This window comes from Aquila chrysaetos, chromosome 24, assembly GCF_900496995.4.
Source record: "Aquila chrysaetos chrysaetos chromosome 24, bAquChr1.4, whole genome shotgun sequence".
NCBI lineage: Eukaryota > Metazoa > Chordata > Aves > Accipitriformes > Accipitridae > Aquila > Aquila chrysaetos.
Genome location: NC_044027.1, coordinates 19,118,995 through 19,139,377, shown reverse-complemented (window position 1 = coordinate 19,139,377; position 20,383 = coordinate 19,118,995). Strand labels below are relative to the sequence as shown.

Sequence of the window (20,383 nt, the reverse complement as noted above, 5' to 3'; positions counted from 1 at the left end):
CTTGCCGTGTCACTTCTTCCATGCCACGGAAAGCTCTAATACACAACCTCTTATTCCCTGGTTGGTCTCTGACATGCCTCAGGTCTCTGAGGATAAAGAAATGGTGGTCCTTAGGAAAAGACAACATATGATTAATGCCATTCACCAAATTCCTTGTGACGCAACATAGCTAAGAGCTTGCACAGTTCTTGTTCTGCAGCAGTCTTACAACTACTGTTTTAAATGTACAAGCTCTTCCTTCCCAAGAGCTCTGTTGCTGTCCTTATAACCTGCCAGTGTAGGTCTTGACCTTCATACACAGCCTTTGCAACAGCCCTGCTTTCACTGCTTAATTTTTATGTAGCGCAGTCTTAAGCTTTCTACTTTGTTTTTAGCCCTGAGTAATGCAGAAAAATGATCTTACAAACACACAGAAGGTGCTCATTTTTTTCCAGTATATATTGCACATTTGTAGCCATGTACTGCATTTGTAAAACAGTGCAGTGTATATGCATCAGGAGAGAGAGAGAGTAAAATGCACTGGAAAATGGGCTATTGTAATTCAACATCCGTTTATAACTTTTATATGTGTGACAAAATCCTATTGATTTAATTTGCTCAAATAAGGCTTTTAGAGTATTAAATATAAAACTGCGAAAAGTGAATTAGTGAATCAGTGTCTTTCTTACATAGCTATCTTTTTACATTCTCTAGCAACAGCTGCAGGAAGCTGAGGTAGTGGAACTAATCTTATTTCAAAATGCTGGATTCCTATAGTTTCGACAGTTGGGCATTTCTCAGGCTGCCTTATTATTAAGTGCTTGTTTTCTGTATGGCAATCACTAATCAGGTGAGGTCTCCAGCAAATATGCTATTTCTTTTTTTATGAGCCCTTATCTTGGCAGAGTTGAAGGACAGTAGTGGTGCTTACCCATGGTAGTATGTTATTTGAATTCATGCCAGATAGCAAGGTGGGAGTACATCTCAAAAATAAGTGACAGGTTCTGCTCAGATGTCTGCAGTGTTGAGCATTATGTCTGTTTAATCTTTTCTTGCTGAGTTTTAAAACCAATGGAAGGGGATACTTGGAAGGGGCCTCCTTGGATTACTGAGTTCACTCCTCTACAGCGGCAACCATGTTATATAATAATTCCAGGAAATAATCTATTTGATCCTTATAGAAGCAATTTTAAAGTAAGAATTAAATTTTTAAACAGTATTTTTTCCAGACATCTTTTTGATTTGGAGAACAGAAATAGAAAACGTAAAGGGTTTAGGAATATAGAGGAAAAACTACAGTGGGAAAGCATGCCCTTTTTTTCTGCTGCATAGTTTGGATCTAGGCTATGCCTTTCATCTAATCTGTGAGAGAGGAGCATCTTCTCCAGTAGGAATAATATAAAGATAAGTTGAAATATAATGGGGTAGGGATAAGTCTTTAGTGTTTCCTGAGTCATAAATACAGAATAAATTCAACATTTTGTAGCTTCTAACTTTTGCTTTAGTGTCCCAACATACTAGTGTTTCCATCCCATATGGACCATAAAATAATGTTCACCTGCTAATAAAGAGCTTTCTTATTGAGAAAGACTGAACAGGTGCTTGTTCAGATATTTGCTGTACCCTGTCTGCTTCCAAAGACATTATTTCCTTAGGATGGTGGTTCAAATCTAGTTTAAATTCCTGCATATTTTCACTTATGGAAACACATTATCAGTACTGGGATGCTTTTGAGCTTTGTGGACCCTCTTGCTATGACACTTGCCGAATCAAGCAGTGCTAAGGTGAGGAGTGACTGTGTAGCTTTCATGGGAGACGGTAGTGAAAATCTAAGGGATATCAAAAGAGGGTCAGACAAGACTGTGCCTCCAGATTTTATCAATATTTCTTGAGAGAGTTTAATGAAATTGTGGAGATACTGAAGTGGATGTTAAGATGAATAGAGATGAAACAGTACTGTTTGTGAGATGAGTGTCACCAATTCAAGAAAATTTTTGGCCAAGTTATCTATGGTTCAATATGGTAGAGAATTGGTAAAGAATGTAGGCCAAGAGATGGACATAATAGACAAGACAAAAACCAGGGATGCAAACGGATTTTGTTTGCAGTCCTAGTAAGTGGGACAACTGTACAGCAGTGAGCAACTTTCTGTGTGGAGAAGCTTCATTGCTGCACACCAAAATGCAGCTGCTGAAGTCTGAAGAAAGTAAGATCAAAATAGATTCTGGAAAAAGAAACACAAGAAGAGATGTGAATCTGAAGAATAAGATCTGATTTTAGAAATTTATATTTGGAGTTGAAAGTTGGGTGTGATAGCATTCTTCCTTCAAGAAACTACAGTTCTTTGAGCTATATTTCTATGAAAAAACTTGAAACCTGTCACAATGAGGATTAGAACTAGTGAATGCGTAAACAAAAGCTACTGACCTTTGCAGAAGAAATCCATGCCTCAAATCTTAAAAATCTTTAAAAATCTAGATAAGATTGAACAGTATTGAATTCTTCAAAGCTATTAAAGAAATTTTCATGGTCATGGTATAGGAGAGTTTGATCCTCTTGAGGGTAAACAACTAGCTAAAAGGTTGAGGGAAAAAGGGCAAGAAAAATTATCAGTTTTCATAATCCTGGAAGTTGCTAAGCAGTCGCAACAGTGCTCTGTTCTGGAACCTGTTCAATGTCCTCGTGCAAAACAATTTTTAAAAAGGGAAGAAAATGTTGTAGCAGTCATTTTGTTGTATAGCATGGATAAATATAAAATAATGCTTATGGGAGAAAACACTTCTAACCCTGTAAGCAATCATGGTCTGAATAACTGAAGTAATTGTTACCACTCAGAAAGAGATACTGGAGTTTTTTTAAAAAAGAGAGAGATCGATCTATGAAAATGCCAGCTTATTACTCAGTTGAAGTCTTAGAAGCCAAGAAATTATTATGAAGGGAGCAGAGAACAAAAAAGAGGGCATAATGCCACTAGATATGTTCATGGCTTGCCCACATTGTGAATATCGCATGAATACTTGTCTACTCCAAATAAAAAATGATAAAGTAAAATAGTGAAAAGTACAGAGAAGGATAACAAGAACAAGTAAATATACAAAATAGTGTCCCAGTTAGGGAAAGCAGAGTAGATTAGAGCTCTTCACTCAGCCTGGTAAAGATACTAAGGAGGTAGAAACTTGATAGAAATACAGAAAATCAAGTATGGCCCTTAGAAGATAAGCACTTTTCAATGTATTTATTTGAATTCATTGGCACATGAAGTGTGAGCTGCAAGCTGGTGGGGACTGAGAAAATGGGAAATACCAATTTTATTGATGAATGTGTTAGTCAGTGGTTTTACTAATTTGTGTTGACCACTGTTGGATAGAATACTGGGAGACGAGGGATTTTTGATCTGGCTTACTAGGCCATTCTTTTTCTTAGATTTTCCTTGATTAGGTGATAGGGATGATTTGAACTCAAAAACATTATTAAAGAGACAGATTATTCATGTGTTTTAGCCTCAATAACACTATCTCACAACTAGGTACAAGGTATAGCTAAAAATTCTGACTTTTCAAGGTGAGGGGTTTTATGTCTGAAATTTTTATTATTAATGTCCTGTATGAGTTTACAGCCGCCATACTGGGTCTTAGGTTCTAAATGATTTTTAAAAATCTGTGTCTATTTTGAGCTGTAAATTGCAAAGTGTATTTCAGTTCATCTTTATAGTCGCTTTTCTGCTTCTGAAGAACACCTGAATGCAAAGCTCATACCTCACCATGGTTCTTGTCTGAACCACACTGCAGAGAAGCACAGTAATTCTCCCAAAAAATCCGTGTTCCTTGGTGCATTCTCATTGCTTAGCCAGATCTGTGTTGTTCAGAGGCTTAAAAAAACCCACATAAAATATGTGCCTGTCTTCCATCTTCTTGCCTAATGACCTGCATTTTAATCAGAAAACCAGGTTCTGTTACTTACAGAAACTGCATTGGAATTACATAAAGGCTTTGGCATTGAACATAAGCCAAACTACAGCCAGAGTTGTAGCTGATTTTTCCTGACATGGAGCCTTAAGAGACTGTATTAGCTCATCTAGACCATTTTCTTTACCAGTCATGGGTTCCTTATGACGAGGTATATAATTCAGTAGTCTGTCTTAACGGAAATTAATAATAATGAGGGTCATCCATTTTTTTTTAAGGTTATACCACATCTAACTGAATTAGGATTAATGTCATGATTTGTCTTTGCTTAGTTTCATCTCGCACAACTTCAGGCCACCACAAGGACCTCAGTCCTTTAGAATTTGTCTTTTCGGTATTTGTAAGCAGTGTTCTCCCTCCTTCCTATTGTCCAGACAAGCATTATATGCTTGATTTCATCGTACCTTCAAATAACTGTAGGCTTTTTTTGAGTATTGTTTTCAAACTGTGTCTCACAAGCGAAACACATTGTAGTACTTGTGCTGGGTATCATTTGAGATTAAAAGACACTCTAAATGGAAAAACACTGTCAGGGTGGATGTGATTGCCTGTCACCTCTTAGTCTTTTCCTTGTATGTGTCTATTTGTACAAGTGTTCCGATTTATTTATTTATTTATTTTCTTTTTTCCCAGGTGTGTGTGTGTTTCATATCCTCTTCTTACGGTGTTTTGACTATAGCTTTTGTTGCGATTTCCTTATTGAGGATTACCACCTTCTCCATTTTAATATCCTTAGTGAATGTGACAAATATCCTGCTTATCTTCTTTTCCAAATTATTAATTATCGTTTGAAATAGGATTGAGAGACCTAATTTCCTTCAAAGCTCTGTGAGGATTCTCCCCACAGCTTGACTGGCACTTGTGTTTGCTATTTGTGATCTTTTTCATTCAGTACCTGCCAACATCAAAACTGTTCTGAATGAGATTTTTAAAATATAACTGAGAAACTCAGTGGATCAAATGGTTTGGTGAAGGGCAATTAGATAAAAATCCCTTTTACATAATAAAAATTTAATAACTGAGTTTAGTATGCTATATCCTTAAGAAATGTATGCCACTCACATTGTATCTTCCTGACCTCAAATATTTTTTCAGTTTGTGTTATAATTTCCATGCAGTTTTATGATATTTAATGGATGGTAATTACCAGGATTGGGGGATTTGCCTTTACTATTTTTTATTTCCCTTTGTGTTTTCATTTCCATGTTTCTGTTGCTTTATATAACACTGGGTGTTCTTTTCAGGTTTTGTTAGTCAAATGAATCATGTTCTCAGCTGTTTACAAAGTCAGTCAAATGACAACTACCATAAACCAGTCACGCTTCACCCACCAATACCCTTTTTTTTTTTTCCCAACAAGAGCACTGTATATTTTGTAATAAAGCATGTTGATATGAAAGCAGAATTGATTCTTTACTTTTTTTCTTCTAACTTTACCTTTTTAAGCTTGGTTTTTGTCTTATTTATGAACTTGTTTTAATACGTGTTTTTCAGTTAACTGCCTGCATTCATGGGTCTGCAGCTATGCTCTACCCGATGTTCTGGCAGCATGTTTACATTCCTGTTCTGCCCCCACATCTATTGGACTACTGTTGGTAAGGCTATATATGTGTGTCTATGTATATATATTATATATATGTATATATATATATCACTTAGATTCACAACAGTTTTCACATTTCTGTATGGTAAGTCTTAAGTCCTCTTATGATGCAACTGTTACTCTAAAAATATATAGGCATGTTAAGGAAGCAACCAACCTAGTAAGTAAAATAATTTATTTTCATGGCAAGATATAATTGTCTATTGGTATGTTGACTCTAATATGAGTGTTACTATGGAATGCTGCAACTTAGATACTGTGTAATTAAAATCTGTTTTCAGCATATCTGTGTTAAATGTTCAAATTTGAATTAGGACTCAACAGCAGAGTATACAGTGGAGAAGATCCTCTCATTTTTCTGCTTTCCTGAACTGCTCTTGGGGGTGGGGGAAAGCTATTCATTTTTCTGCAGTGATCTTTTACTATCAACGTGTGTTTAGAACATGATATTTACCTTCTTTAGGGAAATGAATATAAACCTTTCAAAAACTTGTTCATTATCATGATGTGACAAATTTTGGCACAGCCCGTAAGCAACCTCATATAATGTCAAAGCTGGCTCAGTTTTGACCAGGAGCTTGGACCAGTTGCCCTCCTGAGGTTCGTTCCAACCTATTCTATGATTCCACACCGTCCAGGTGGCCTAAGAAGCCTCCTTATTCACTGTTGGGGTCTGCAGATTAGCACATCATTAGGCACATGTCTTGTACTCCGTGGTTAGTAGTTCAGAAGCCTGTCTACAGTGCTCCTCAAATAGTCTCTCAGTTTTTAATTTCTTTTCTAGCGCAAAGTCAGACAGTTTAGCCTAATCAGCCATAACATCATCTCTCCTGTTTGCTGTGCACAGGAATGGTGGATGAGCACTCTGAGTAATTAACAAAGAGGAAGTTTAAGATGCTGCTGCTTTTAGTTGCTCAGCTGTTAGGTACTGCTTCCCATGCTCAGTTTGTGTGACTTGCCCCCCTTTTTTTTTTTTTCTTTCCTCTGTGTACGTAGCAGAGAGATGAAGGTTGCCCAGAAAGAGTGGCCTTACCTTAGGCTTCCTGGAGAAGTTAAACTTTCAAGCCTGTTAGAGAGTTGATGGAATTGTTGCCTGGACATGCAGGGATGGAATTAGTAAGACCAAAGCTTGGCTGGGGCTAAACTGAAGGATCTAAAGGGTAACGAGAGGCTTCTACAGGCTTGGAAGTAAAAGGAAAGCACAAGGAAAACGTGGACCTGCTGCTGCATGGTCATGTAGTCAAGTGATGAAGGACACACAAAAGGCTGAGGGACTCTGCCTTTGTCTTTGCTGGCAAGGCCTATTGGCTGGCCTTCTGGGTCTCCCTGTGTAGCAGAAATGTTTGTGGGAGTGTGGTGCTTAATGCATTTTGGGGAATGATTTGAAAACATAGAAACAGCCTCCCTCTGCCCCCGGCATTTTAGAAAGTCCTTCTCAGAAAAAAACAAACTTAAACTTGCTGTGTCATATGATCCCATATTATAAGTGTGGCTCTTAGTGTGGAGGTTGGCTGGTTTTTTTAAGAGTGATAGTGTTCTGTGTGACGTTTTCTCTGCATTTAAGCAAGAGTAAGGAACCACACGGGATAACTAGAATTTTTAAGTCAAGTGCTAGGAACTCAAACATGTAGATTTAAAGGAAGCTTGTTCCTCTGCAGATGATTTAAATGTTAAGTATGTGCCTATGTCGAGGATACACAGAATGGAGTCTAAAAACTGTTATCTCCTGTAGAAATGAACCTTCAATTTACTCACCGCACAGGAAGGGCAGATTCTAGTCATTTGCACTGCCAGCAGGTGCCCTTTCTCTGCATAATGGGCTTCGCATGTGTAATTAACACATGAAGACTTCTGCTGCCAGCTTTTTCTTCAGGTACATGCTGCTAGGAGTTTTCAGGACAACGATGTGGACCACAAGAGGCTTTTACGCTGGGTTTGAAGATTAGGTATTCATTGACTTTCTGACAAAGACATGTTAAAAGAGGCTAAGTCCAGATCCCGCAGTTGGGGAGCAGAAGTGTGCAAAAAGCAAACACTTGGGCAGTGTACCCAAGGAAATAAAGACACAAGTCATTGAGCTCTACTGAATGAATTCTTTCATGGCATAACACCCTGTCCGTATAACGAATGAGCCAGCCAGTGTGTGAAAAGTATGATTTAAAAATATATAATTATTAGGCAGATTGTAATTGCATGCTTACAAGTACAACAACTGATTACCTCAGCCAGATATGAACTTTAATTGGAGACATGGCTACACACACTGTAATTGTTTGAATAAGTCAATTTAGCAACAATTTATGTGCCATAAGTATATTTCTCAAAATAGAGTCCATCTATTTTGTAACCCTGTGAACTTAGAGACGTCATTTTTGCCCAGGAGGACTGAGAAATCAGCTCCGTGCTCTCTGCTTTAAGGCAGTATTATTGCTTATTGGTGTCTGCCTCTTAAGGGAAATGACCTGAGATTATTTAAAATAAAAGAGTTTAATTCAATTTTAATTATTGCCTGGTTATTTCTTTTGCAAATGTGACATAAGAATTTTAAAGAGCTGAAATGGAAACAAAATTTAAAGTAAAGAGAATTCTTCAGTTCTTATGAATACAGAATATCATGTTCATTCAGTTGACTGTGTCCATTTATTGACTGTGCGGTAGGATGCTTTTGAATCTTCTCCCGCTCTTTTGAAAATCGCAGAAGGGTATATAGACTCTGTTACTCATGATCTTTGAAAGTTTTTGAAAAATGTATATTCCACCTGTGATTATTTGCTCTTAATTGTTTGAGTTGCAGTGGAAACTTTGTGTATAAAGGAAACTTCTAAGGTCCTGACTGATACACTGACAGCTCCATGGTTGTGAAATTTGAAATTTGTTGTATTTCCTGGGGAGGGAGTAGGGACACAACAACTATTGGATCTTTCCAGAGCTACAAAAAGGTAGAATAGCTCTCTTTGCAGAGAGCGAATGGGTAGAATAACTAACTCTCCTCCTTCCACTTTAAGATCTGTTTGGCCATCTTCACGTAAGGGAAACTTCAGGCTCAGTGTGGAGAGTTCCCTTTAGCTGTTGAAAGACATGCGCTTTTCTGAGTGAGGCAGGAAAAGGTGGGCGGTTGGATATTGTTACAACTGAATGGCAACTCTACCACAAACATGCTCAATATGAACCTGTTTAACTGACATTGTTAAAGCTCAAGTTTTTTCTATAGCATTTTGTCCTTTATTGACATTTTACACCAAGTATTTTCAAACTTTCAAAACACTGTCATTTTGCTATTTTTTTTAACTTACAATGCAGAAGGGGGGTAATTTTCTTCCCATTTCCCTCTTGAAAGGATTTTTTTAAACTTAATATACCTGCATTCCTCATTTATGTACCTAACCACAGAACTGAAAATGCCAAAAGCCTATATCTTCTAAATGTTTGTTCTCGATAGACTTGCTCTTTGTATTAGGAATGCTGAGTCAATAAGAGTGGTGTAGTACCATGTGCGTGTATCTGGAATGACTTCAGTCATCTGATCCCTATCATTTAGATTAATTGGGGGGGCGGGGGGGAAGCAAGGGGAAGAGTGCTATCCTTTATTTTTATTTTTTTAATTAGGTACCATTCTTTGATATATTTTCAGCCCAGGGAAAGATTTTGGGTGGAGGAGACTAGGAATTGGTGGGAATCCTATCATTAGATTTCACACCTTGATGGACAATTGCTTCTTCCTTTTAATACAGAATGACAGAGGAAACATATGAAGCACTGCTGGTTGTTTTTTTGGTTTTGTTTTTTTTAAAAATGTACATGCCAGTAGGTGCCAAAAGTACTGGTTAATGAGATACTGCCACCAAGCATCAGTAGCCGAGCACATACAACTCCTTAAACTTGGCCAGATCTTGTCCATCTATTTTGTTGTTTGGAATTTAAACATTTCTTGATGTGAAAGAAACAGTCTATTAATTTTCCTCACTACTTCTCCCAGTTTGTTTTTCACGTGGCATAAAAACACTCCCACTGTGTCTGTTTTCTTCCTTTTTGCTCTCAGTGTCTGTGTTTAAAATTAGCCTGTAAGAAAAGCATGTCTTTGCTGACCTGGTAACACAGCTTAGTATGTTCTCTAAGTCCCAAAGCATTGTCACTCGGGTTACTCTGTGGGCTTTTACCAGAAGCAACAGTATATTTTCTAGGGTGATTAAAACAGTCTTTTATATTAGATAGACTGCTTAGCAGCCAACATTAATGTATTCTGAGAGCCACCTTCTTAGAGCACCCTGGCACAGCTGCTGAACAAATGTTTCTATTGGTGCAGTTTTCCCTTTCTGCAGGAGTTTTTTTAACTCCCTTTCTCCTGTTTTCTAAATCTGCATATAGTTCAATATGCTCCTTTAAGTAGGTGGAGGGGGTAACTGAAGGGCGAGTACTCCTGCTGCTTGGGAAACAATGATTCCTTCATCATGAGCCTCTTGGTTGGCATTTCAATTTAGCCTGGTACATCTGTGTACTCACTAAAAGCTCTTGTAGTTGCTCTTCTGGTTTCTTAGCTGTATGTTTTCTACATCATTCCAATTTATGCAGTCAGGTTTCTAATTTGCATCAATTGCCCCAATAAATTTTGGATTGAATTCTGTTGCATTTCAGTGAGTAATCTGAAGAGAAATCAGGAGACTACCTTAGAGAGTAAAGTACTACTGGTGTGAAAGAGCAACACATTAAGTCAGTATTTGTATACCAAGACATGAACTTAGTAAATGTGATCTAATCCATTTTCCTGGAACAATGAAGCAAAATGGTGCAAATCACTGTGTAGCTGTAAACTATGAACCTTTTTGAGATCCTTGGGTTTTACGTTACTTTTTCTGGTGAATTGCAGTATTTTTTAAGGGTGGGTTTTTTTCACTTAAGAGGAAATGTCCCTCTATTTCACCTGCTTCTCTTCCAATTAGTAGTTGCCCACCTCTTGGGAGCATAATTAAGAGGTCTCTAGTTAGCCTAAGGAAACGAATTAAAGAAATTGTAAAAATGCAACTGTAATAAATGGGCAATATATAGCCATTAAGTCCACAATATCCATATTCATGCTTATGCATTACTACTTTAATGATTTGATATTTACCTATATAACTCATTTGATTATAAATAACACTGATTGCATTGGGAACCAGTGTTGCACAAGAGGAGTAATAACCTTTCTCTTTGTTCCAAAAACTCAGGTAGGCATTTTGTTTAAGCAGTAAATATGCACAATAGAAATTGATACTTCTTAATTTTGCACTTAATGGATATTGGCTGCCATCAAACAACTTTGAGTAATTAGTAGTTGCGGTTGTAAGAAGCCCCAGGACTGATGAAGTGTCAAGCAGCAGATAAAAACTGGTCTGAAGGGCAGTCTTTAATCTGTCATGGGTCCCAGAAGGATTAAAGGTTGTGTGGAGTGTTTCTCCTGTTTATACAAGCAATGTGTCTTACTGAAGTTCACTTGAAAGTCTCGGAAATACACTTCTAACCTGATAAAATATTAAAAACTGCTTGAGTGTTTCATGTCTCAGGACCTGAATAGCAGTTAGGAAGAACTACTATAGTGTGCTCTGAATGGGGAAGAGGAGGTACACAGTGTTCCCTTGTACAGGATGGTAGCTGAGTATTGTGGCATATGATTAACACATGATAAAGAAAAATAGTGATAAAAGCAGTTTATGAAGCCTGACATGAACCTTCAACATTTACTTTCAGGTGTGTTTCCTTTTCAGTCAGATTGATGAGTGATGACAGAAGAATATAATCGCTCTGGTAGATTTTATTGGAAATATTTATGCTCTTTACCAGAATTATATTTTATTGAGGTTATTTATGATGTTTGCTTAGTTAAACTTTTGGGAGTATAAGGAGCTATCACAGTGAATTATCCTTAAAGTATCTTTGCTTTTGCTTTGCTGTTCGTGTATCATTGAACAATAATGTCAGTTCTGACAAACAAAATTAATTTTGATAAAATAGGTATTCAGATAATTTGATTTTTGTTATCCATGGAGAAAACACTTTAAGGTCCACATTTGGGTGATGAACAGTAATGCTTATTTTAAAGCAGTTTTGAAGAAACAAATTTCACGCAAACACACCTTCAAAAACAAGCACTCTATGGACGCATCCCAGATCTGCTTTTCTCCACACCTGTCACCTTTCACACAAACTAACACCTGCATTTGTTTCCCTTGATTCTCTGCTGGGATGTTTGTAGATGCCTCCCATTTGTCATTCCTCTTTGGTGTCTTTCAGTCATTACAAGCCATGGCTTTTGTGGATAAAATGGAGTTAATTTCTTTTCATATATTCCCATAACTTGGGAAATTCTTTGTTAGTCTTCAGATCTAATCCATTTCTAAATGTTGTGTGTTTCTTCTGCTTCATGTCTGAAATGTGGCCTTTCTTATTCATCTGTATAGCTCCAGGCATCTTTGCCCAAGCTGTGACCATTCACTGATTTCCCTCTGACTTCTGTAAGTGAAGCAATTGCTTATACATGTTGAAAAAGTTCTTACAGGAATTATTTTTGTATGGTTTTGTCAACCTTCTTCATTTACCTTCTGCTTTCCCCATCTTGTCTTCTCCATCAAACATGCTATTCATCTTCCGGAGCCCTTCATAGCATGTACCCTGTCTGCTTGTCCTTCTCTGCACCACTGCTGTGTTCCAGTGCCCTGTGATCCAGTTTTCCACCCATGTGTTACGTGTTTCTCAGAGAAATACCCGATGTCTTCTTTTGTGCTCTAACTCATTCCCTAGAGGAAATCTCTGCAACTATTAGTAAAACTAACAAGTATTTGCAGAACTAGCACATTATACTTTAACAAATTACTGCTTCAAAGTTTCCTTTTTCAAATCAATCAGCAAAACCTGAGCTATTTTTTCTATCAGTGTGTATGCAAAAACCACTCTTTGTAGTTCTGTAGTATCAAATTGTTCCTCCTGCTTTCTCCTGTCTCTCCAAGTGTATGCACTGTACAGCCCATTAAGCCACCTGACTGGAGTCCTTTAATGTTTAGGAATACAAGTTTAAAGAAATAAGTTTTCAAAACACTAAAGTCAGATTACTGTAGCCTTTAGGCAATCCCTCTAATAGTTTTATATGCTGTATTGCCTTTACATGTAATGTCCGTCACTAGCAAATGGAAAAGATGATTCATTGTATCCAAAGCTGATCCATGTATCTTAAGCCGTATTTTTCCTGTAATTCCTTAAAATATTGCTGGGGTGCATGGTTTTAAGGGTTTAGGCATTCTTACTATTCTTTTGTTGATAAACTGGAGGATTGAAAGATGGACATGATACAGTTAATTAACTTTTACAGGTTCAGATTTTCCTATGCTTGGTGACAGACTCTACTTTTGGACATGTTAATAAATGGCTGATTTTCTGGAATACTGCACTCTTCCTGCTTCCTTTCATTACATTAGCCAAGGTTCCACTAGATGAGACATTTGCAGTCTTAAGACTTCCTGCCGAGGTTCAGACTTTGTATTTTTGAGATTGAAGCTGTCGTGTTCATGAAACTACTTAATTAGAAACACATTCATTTCAGTGTGTACTGGAGGAGTCTTGAGCAGCATAGCCAGGCACACAGGGAAGTTGAGCATTTGTGCAGCTGGCAGCTAAACCGGTGGTTTATACTTTGAATATAAAATTACTGGGTATTTTCTTGCCCCTGGAATGTGGCCGTTGGAAATGAAGAGATGTGGGTGAAAGAGATAGCATTTGTCGCAAATAAAACATGCAAAATGACAAAGAAAAATACTCCTCAGTTGAGTAGCAATCCATATGTAATAAGTGCGTATCACGTTGTATGGTAAAAATTTCTGTTCAAGAACGTGGATGTATGTTCTGGTTCTCATCTGTGGTATTCCCAAGGAAGCAGAACCTTCAGGATTTGTACCAAGTTAGTTTCTGATTTAACAGTTCCTCTGTGCTATCTGTCATAAGGTGCTGTATTGGGTGAAGCTTGGGCAGGGACATTCTTGCCAGCCTGGGCAGTTCAGTAAGTTGTAAATGTACTGGGATACACAGCACTTCAGTGCTCTGCAAAAGAACTTGTAAGGTTTTTTGAAGTTATATATGTTTAATGTCTTCAAAAAGAAAGAAGGTGTTTTCATGTAGAATATGTAATACAGGGGCTGTTTCCATCTCTTGGTACAGCATCCAACAGAGTAGTAGTTTTAGGGGGTATATTAATAGACATGATAAATATTAATATGCATATCAGTAAATATATTTTTTAGAGGTATTTCTCATGAAAATGAGAAACAGAGTGATTTTTGCTGGTCTGCTGTCTTGCAGTAGTTTTTTCAGCACTGCACTTCTCTTACTGAGCAGTAGGCACCAGTTTATAAAAGCAATATGGAAGATATTTTAATCCAAGGCAGTACAGTGACATTTCTCTCATTTTTTTCATCTGAAATTGAAAATGAGCTCTTTGAGCTTCTGTATCCAAAATGAAATGAGGCTCTATTTTAAAAGTTGTGTCTGTCTGTGTGCTTTCCGTTTAACAGGCAGTATATGCCATATTTGCAATTAGCAGCTTTGGCATCCTCTTTGATATGTTCTAATAAGCAGTGCAAATATAAGCTTTCCCTGATTAGTTGAGTGGGAGTCCTGTAATAAGCTTAATATTAGGAATACTGTATACATGAGGATACAACTTTCATTCAGTATTCTTCTTGTGTTATATAGTCTATGTTGGTGTTTGCTAACATCATGGAAGAGAAGTTGGAAAAGATCCATCTTTCTCTTAAATGTTAGCATTCTGTTTGATAACAGCAGTATCACACCTGTATTTGAGGCTACAAATGTGGCCTGAGAGCCTCTTGGTGTATTTCCATGTTCTGAAGGGAATAATGGTATCAGCGTATATCCCAGTAACTCTGGAATTTATCAGAATCTTCAAAAGTAATTTTTATATTTTTCTTTTATAAATGTAAACATTTCAATATTTATACTTAAATTATTTAAAATGTGTCTGGACCCATATTCAAAGGGTTTAAAACTTGTTGTACCAGGTGATATGTATACATGAAATTAACCACTTTACACTACAGCAGGATCAATTTTTCTAAAGAAGATTCTTCGAAAAGTCCGGTTATTTTTTTTTTTTAACTTGTGATAACACATTTTGTTTGTTGTTTAAAAAAAGACCCCAGTATTATAGATGTGTTTAATAGCTGTCCTTATGTACCTGTCTTAACTTAGTCACTTAGAAATTCTCATGTCAAGAAAAATTAAAGTCTTACAGTAGTGAGAGGATATTGCATATTAAAGTCTTGGAAATACAGAATAAAATTTTGTTCATATGTGGTTTGTTTATATATATGTTTATTTTTTTTAAGCAAAATCTAATCCAGTTTCCTGGTATTTTCCTGCAGCTGATTTTATAAGTCATACGTGTTAATCTAGTGTTATGAGAATGTAAAGCTAAGTTTTTTTCCTCTTTGCAGTGCCCCAATGCCCTACCTCATTGGAATACATTTAAGCTTGATGGAGGTAAGTCTTTCTCACCATTTCTGAAACTATATATAGTTTTATGATTTAGAGCCAAATTCTGCAAGCAATTATACATTCATACGTATGCTTAAAAATGAAATAATCCTGTTAATTTGGGAGTGCTGAGAGAATTGAAGTTAAGCATACATGATAATGTTAAATCTTAAGGGAGTCTTACTTGATACCTTATACCCTTTGGGCATATTTTCTGTTTGCAGTTCAGCAGTCAGTGACGAGCTCATGTTGTGTTCTCCTCTCCATCCTGTTGCTTCATTTAATCAGTTTACTGCCTTAGTTTGACTCCGTATTCACAAAGGCAGAGTCGATATTAAACCAAAATGTTGACAGTTACAGTTCTCTTTTAGGCTTTTGCAGACAGATTGTAATTTTTTTAATGTTCAAAAGATCTGAAAAGAAGGAACTTGCTGTTAATGTTAACACAAAGCTGGCAGAAAACCAGCCCTCACAGAAAGCTTCACATATAAACAATTCAGAGTAATTCATGTGACTTTTTAAAAACTCTAAAAGTGGAAATAGCACGTTTGCTTTTGCTTCCAGTACTGGTGAAACAGTTGATGACTTTTCTCAAAAGTATCTGGAGGACAACATAAGCTATTAATTTAGATCCCTATGAAAATCCTAGTCCTTATTAGTTGTGCCCCTTTACACAGGAAGTCTGAACAACATGTATATGCTCCGTGTGGGAAGAGGTATTCCTGCCCAGAAAGCATTGCATCTTTGTAGGCTCTTAAATTAGCAGGCTGTGTCGAACTGGTAGGAGTTGCAAATGCCCTTGAAAGTTAATTGACTTGTGTCCCTGTTTTAGATACCTGTGTTTGGAAATTTAGGCTTAGGGTTTAGGATACATAACATTTTACAAAGCTGAGTTTTACATCACAAAGTAATGCGTATTACTAGAATATTTTTTCTTGTATTGTCCATAAAAATGTGTAATTTCACTGGAAATATTGATCAAACGTATTCTTTCACTCGGGCATATGTATGTAATATTGATCCTCTATGTCTTTGTGTGTTAAAACTTAGACTAGCATGCTGTGTAACTTCCTCCTATTTCCAGCATTAATGTGAAGTAATTTTAGAAGTCACTTTTTTCGTGAGAAGCTAGATGGAATATGCAGGACCTCTTTTTTCCTTTTTTTTTTTTTTCCTTACCATCCTGGGTACAGATGATTTTTTTTTTTATGCCCTTTATATTGCTAAATAAAGTACAGAATTGCAGTACAATGTGTTAGTGAATAAGAAATCATTTTAAAAGTCAATGTGTACATTTGTTTGCATATCATATGCTTGTGTTAGAGGGGTTTCTGATAATTACCCTTGAATACTGCATGCACAGGTCTGAAGTAATATCTAGGAAGAAATAGTCTAGCATATCTTTTTCATATTGATCAGGAAACTTTCTGCCCCATGTCTGTACCGGGTAATTATTGGCATGCTTATTATGGTGTCTTATCTATTTGAAAAAGAAGGAAGAGACCCGGCAGAGGATGGGATAGTACCTCAATACAGATACTTGTCAGCTTCACAAATATTTTTGCTCACAAAGAGCCACGTGGTTAGCCTGGCAATGGGTATAGAAAAAAATTAGTAATTACACCTTGGAGTTGCTTTGCATGATGTCTCACTCCTGCCTTGCTACATAAACCCATTACCTCTTCCTTTGTCTCAGTTTTTCAGATTGCAGGGCTCTGTAGGCCTTCCAAACTCCATCTGTAAAAACTCAAAAAAAGGACTTGTTCTTGGAGAAGCCAATTTTCATCCGTTTTAGTAACTTGTGAAAAAATCTGTTTAGTACTAAATCCAGTATGGCTTTTGAATAGCCGGAGATTCTGGAACACAGACACACTTTGGCAAAGTACAGTTATTCAAAGCGCATTATGAAATAAATTAAATAAATAAAACAGTCTTCTCTCCTCCCTCTGCTCTTAAGGGTAAATTGAATACTTCCAGACAGAAATGCATCTTCCAGCTAACTGTGCCTTTTCTATTGAAAAATAAAATCGAATCACACAGTGGCTATTGTATCTGTTTGTTGGCAAGTACTGTGTAATTTCTCTGTGCCTTGGGCAAAGGAAAGGTGACATTTGTCAAATGAGCTAGACAATTACTAGTTTACCTCTTTGCCTGTTTTCGATGCTGAAGCGCTCTCTGTTTTTTTCTTCATATGTAGGTATAAAATTGTGTTTTATTTGTTAGAATAACAACTTAGTAGCAACAGCATTTTTTTTCTCATGATCTAGCATTTGTGTATTTTTAAAAATACAATGTATTAATTTTTCCATATCAAAATAACTTTATAAACTACAACTAAAAACTACTGTCATTATTCAGTATTCATTTTTCTTTAAGTGCTGAAATTTCAGCAAATAGATCTTTAGAAGTGTTTTGTTAATCCACATGTTCTGGTTTCAGGATAAGGGATTAATTCCCCACTCTTCTATTCAAGTTAAGACAGGTGGACTCTTTATCTACTGTAGAGCCCCACGGGAGTAATTGCAGTTATATATAGGCTCACGGTTCTGCTCTAGCAGCTCTGATTGCAGAATTTGTCATTGTTGCGTAAATGTTAGTGGAAGCTTAAACTTGCACAGAGAAAGCTGTGGTGTAAAGGGGAGGGTGAATTTGGAATGTAGGAAAAAAATAATTTTCTAGCTTTTGTGTTGTTTCTGTGGGTTTTTGCTATCCCTTGTGTTGTTTCTGTGGGTTTTTGCTATCCCTGTCTTGGAATGGGTCCTTTGGAAGAAATACAGCAGAAATGTTAATGATTTTAAACAAAACACAACCTCTCTCTCACCTTGAAAGATTTTTTTCAAACCATTTTGTATCTTAAAGTTAGTTTGCAGTTTCCCATATTACACAGGGTCTCTGTAGAAGGAACAGTTATTTTAATGGAAAATGACAAATTTTTCTTATGATTAAAATATCAAGCATATCCATTGACTGTTAAATCTAATTTGCTGTGACTGAAATGTTCTCCAGTGAGATAAGATAATCTCCTGTTATAGGTCAGAGGGCTCCAACTGATTTATGAGGGAAAATCTTGGTAGAAAATATAGAGCTGTGTTTTGTGCTCTTATTTTTCAGCTTTTCTATCATCACCTAGTTAGTCATTCTTTATAAGATTTCCATTTAGCAATCCATAAAGTGACTTCAAAGAAGGCTAAAAGTTTATAAGCTGTTGGATAAGCAAGGCTGGAGCTATCACATGAATAATGGAACATGCTTACGGAACTAATTGAATTCATATTAAATGAAGATAAGTACTTAGTACTGATAAATAATGAGACAGGGAAACAAAACTCTATCAAATGAACACATCCCTTTCATAATCTTGTTTTATTTTCTACCTGCGTACTGTATGCTATTTTAGTGTTCAAATGATATTAAATTGACCTTTGTGTTATAAGTGGTGTCAAACTTAGCTGGCAGCCTTTTACATTTTGTCACAGTAAACGATTGTTTCAGCAACTGTTTCTGTACGAAAGGTTATTAGTGTGATGGCGCTGATGGAAGAGAAATGCCCTTGACCTAGTAGACTACCTATTGGAATTTAGGCACATGTGGTTTTGATTAACCAGTGGGGATAGTTGTGTTTAGCTGTCAGATACTGAGCTGCTGGCAGCATACTCTTCTGTGCCAGGCTTCCAGTCATTCAAGTAACAATAATGGCCACCCTTTGCATGCTCTTTTCAGGGCACAAAACCAGCCTTTAAAGTTAATGATTAGAAAAGTATTTCTTACACTTTTTTTTAAGTCACTCAAGGACTTTTTCTGGGACTTCAGAATTTTAATTCTTGCAAGATTATCCAGAATGAACTTGTGTGTGAAACTTCACATTGCATTTGTCAGAATGATTTTCTAACATTTTTCCTAAGCATAAAGGACAGTTGTGCATGTCATAAAACCTATATGAGCAGATTTTTGTTTTATTTTAACCTGGTATGAGTAAATATGTTCATGTTAGGAGAAGAAGGTTCACTAAAATTCATGCTCTGTTTGATAAGGTATGACATGGCAGCTGATTTCACATAATGTCGATAGTCTCTTCCTTATGCAGACAGATGAATGGAGAGCTATGTGTTCAGTCCTCTGAACCCCACACACGTATTCTGGAAGCACTTCAGCACTTTTGGCATATTTACCTGGTCTTTTTCAGGTAGGCGTGAGGATGCTCTGTGATCCAGTCTGATAATACGCCAGTTAGTATGCATGGAGTCTGAGCTAACGAACTCTGAGAAACAGGTTACATCAGCTTGGGCTTAGTCCTGACAGTGCCACTTGATTTCACCTTGCTGCAGAAGACACCCTGAGAATTCATTGACCACTGGCATCTTCAGTGGTAGTGTTAATTGTTAATTATATTTTTTTGATTGGGGTGAGGAGTCATATTTAGCTTTTTCCATCCATTCATATTTAGTAAATCACTGCCTTTTCTAGCTATAACTGAAGAAGTGTAGCTTTTTTACAGGGTTTAAATGAAGGGGTTAGATAGATAGATAGATAGATACACACACACACTTAAATCCAGGTCTTAGAAAACTAAATGTCATTTAGTCACTCACAGATATTATAAATATGGCTTTACATGGTTTCAGGACTATTGATAAAAATGCATTTAAAAATATGACAAATTACTTATGGAATTGTCTTTTGTCCAATTATTGGAAAAATGAAAATAATAACTGTGGTTTAATAAGAGATTCTGGGGGGCTGGGATGTTTGAGGGCTAAGTTTTAAGAAAGGCAAATACTGCAGTACCAAGTAGACTTACCAGTAAGTGTAGAAGGTTTTTCTTCTGTTGTACAACAGCATTCGACCAACACTATTGATGTTTGTCACTCATTTGGCAACAGCTGCTTGTGATAAGGATCTTGAGAATCACCTGTACAGGATCAGGGTACTGCACATCAAGGTTGGGAGATGGGCGGAAGAGTGGGAGATGCACAGGAGGGGGCAGCAGCCCACCTGCTGTGCCCAGATCAAAGGGTTGAGAGGTCAGGGGGCACATCCAGCTTAACCAGATTTGTCTGCTGAATAGCTATTTCAGATTGTAAATCTAAGGGTGATTTCATTAAGTCCTTCTGGCTGCTGTTGGGGCATGAAATAATAAAATTTTATATCCGTTGCCTTTCCTGCTTCTGGCAGCCAGATTGACACATTGTTGTCTGCAGTGTTGTGGTGTTTTTCTTAAGAAAATAAATGGAAACTATTAAGTAGAGACAAGTCATTAAGCAAATGGCTTTTAGACTTGTTGTGAATCATACTTTCATAATAATTTCAAATATCATGTACA

General features: G+C 36.8%; 1 protein-coding gene across 8 annotated transcripts in view; it reads left to right on the top strand.

Annotated features, from left to right (window-relative positions):
• Positions 1-20,383, top strand: part of DENND1A (DENN domain containing 1A) — a 215,670-nt gene that overhangs the window by 102,049 nt on the left and 93,238 nt on the right. For all 8 annotated transcript variants that reach the window (XM_030001059.2, XM_030001058.2, XM_030001055.2 and 5 more), the window contains 2 exons: positions 5,439-5,539; positions 15,024-15,069. In XM_030001059.2, the coding sequence (XP_029856919.1) occupies positions 5,439-5,539; positions 15,024-15,069 (147 nt within the window). The remainder of the gene's footprint in view (positions 1-5,438; positions 5,540-15,023; positions 15,070-20,383) is intronic.